General features: G+C 43.8%; 1 protein-coding gene across 1 annotated transcript; it reads right to left on the minus strand.

Annotated features, from left to right (window-relative positions):
• Positions 1 to 214: 214 nt before the first annotated feature.
• Positions 215 to 960, minus strand: LOC129769829 (peritrophin-1-like). Its single transcript, XM_055772312.1, has 2 exons — positions 876 to 960; positions 215 to 815 (listed from the first exon to the last, which is right to left on the minus strand). Exons 1-2 carry the CDS (start codon positions 880 to 882, stop codon positions 331 to 333), a joined length of 492 nt encoding a protein of 163 aa, XP_055628287.1. The 5' UTR covers positions 883 to 960; the 3' UTR covers positions 215 to 330.
• Positions 961 to 1708: the final 748 nt, after the last annotated feature.

Genomic DNA, 1708 nt, shown 5'->3' on the forward strand with positions numbered 1-1708 from the left:
GGTGTTCATCAGGAGGAAAAAGTGGAACGGAGAAGGAGCAAATGAGAGCGGTACTCTTGTTAAAGCGCGGACCTGATTTATGCTCCAAGTCCCACCGACCATCAGACCATGGTTTTTGATTAGGGAATAAAGTCTGGGAAAGGTGATTTTTTACAACTTCAATCATCGCACGGGGTGCACCGTTGGGATGTAACTTTCATTGACTTTTCTACACTTTATCTTGCTTTACAGGTTGCTGTTGAAATCACTTTTATTAATCACTAGCGTCATCATGAAGTACAAATAACGACCGTTATTAAAATCCACTTGAGTTTGGCCGTGAAGCACCAGTTATCGCAATGCACGTCGACCTACCTCTGGTTGCAACGAATCGCCATCGCCATCGGAAACACACCCCGCTTGTTGCGGATAATCGCAGTGACTCAGCTGTTGATTCCAATGGAGACCGGCCGGACAGTCTTTCTCCACAGCAACGCCATTCCAGGTGCAAATGTAGAACTTAGCGCAATCCGCATGAGGTATGAACACGGTATGTTCAGGATCTGCTATCTGGGGACATTCGTTGGCCGGTGGATTCGGCTCATCGCACTGCACATTCGCTGGAAAGTCACAGTATTTCCGGGCGTCATTCCAGAGTTGTCCTGCGGGACAAGACTGTTCCACTAGTTGACCCCAACTGCACGTGAGAAATTTGCTGCAATCCGTGGGATGGGGAAAATGAACGGCGATCAGCGGATCGTCCACCGCCGGACAGCGGGAGTCCTTTGCGTTAACGAAAAGTACGCAAGCTGCTAGCGTTAGAAGTAGCGTTTGCGCTGAAAAAAAAAACAGTATTTCAACAAACAAAACGTTGATTTTAATAGTTAGAAAATCACCTTTCATTGTAGTCACACTGCTTTGGATGAAGCAATGGATGCGAATCTAGTTCGATCAGTTCACTGGTATCGATTGCTATCAAATTGCAAGCTTTTATAACCCTTCTAGATGATTAAAGAGGCGATTTAATCAGGGATTTTTTTTCTCGATAAGAGTTTCCAATCCACGCGTTGCTTATCGATATCATATTGTGGTGATTCCTCTGATTGTTTAATTCTGACCGGATACTTGTGACCATCGTGGTCACTTAGCTTTATCTAAAGTGGATTGCCATGTGAAATATTGTCACGAGGTGCAACTTTCCAGGGTGTTTCCAAATATTTGGTGGTGATCGCTGATAAAGTTTTGCGGAACAAAATGTTTTCCCGGATGCAAAACGTGAGGAAAGAATGGTATCCTTGAAATAAGATTTGGGGAAATCAGACCGGAGTTGGATGCAATGGTTTTTAGAAATCTTGTTGAGCTTTGGAAGATTATGAAAGAACCAAACGAAATTGGCGTTATGTTGTGAGAACCCATTTTTCTTATAGTTTCCTCAAATATATCGCAATTACTGGTAAGTGTAAAACAATCTTCTTTGTGTCATCCGAGCATGGAAACGTGTTCGGTGCATACAAGCCGTCACACTGATACCGCTCAACAGTTCAAGTTGTGAAACTTCCAAGTTTAGTTGTTTTTGTTTCCCCTCCGGCCAGTTCCGAACCAGCAGCTGTCGAGTATTGCACCGCTGCAGATTATAAACGACACAGGACGATATTGCGAAAAGTTTGTCCGTCTCCCGGACTAATGTTTTATTATTTCAAAAGCATACTTCCCTCGGTTTCAATCTCCA

Source organism: Toxorhynchites rutilus, chromosome 2, assembly GCF_029784135.1.
Source record: "Toxorhynchites rutilus septentrionalis strain SRP chromosome 2, ASM2978413v1, whole genome shotgun sequence".
NCBI lineage: Eukaryota > Metazoa > Arthropoda > Insecta > Diptera > Culicidae > Toxorhynchites > Toxorhynchites rutilus.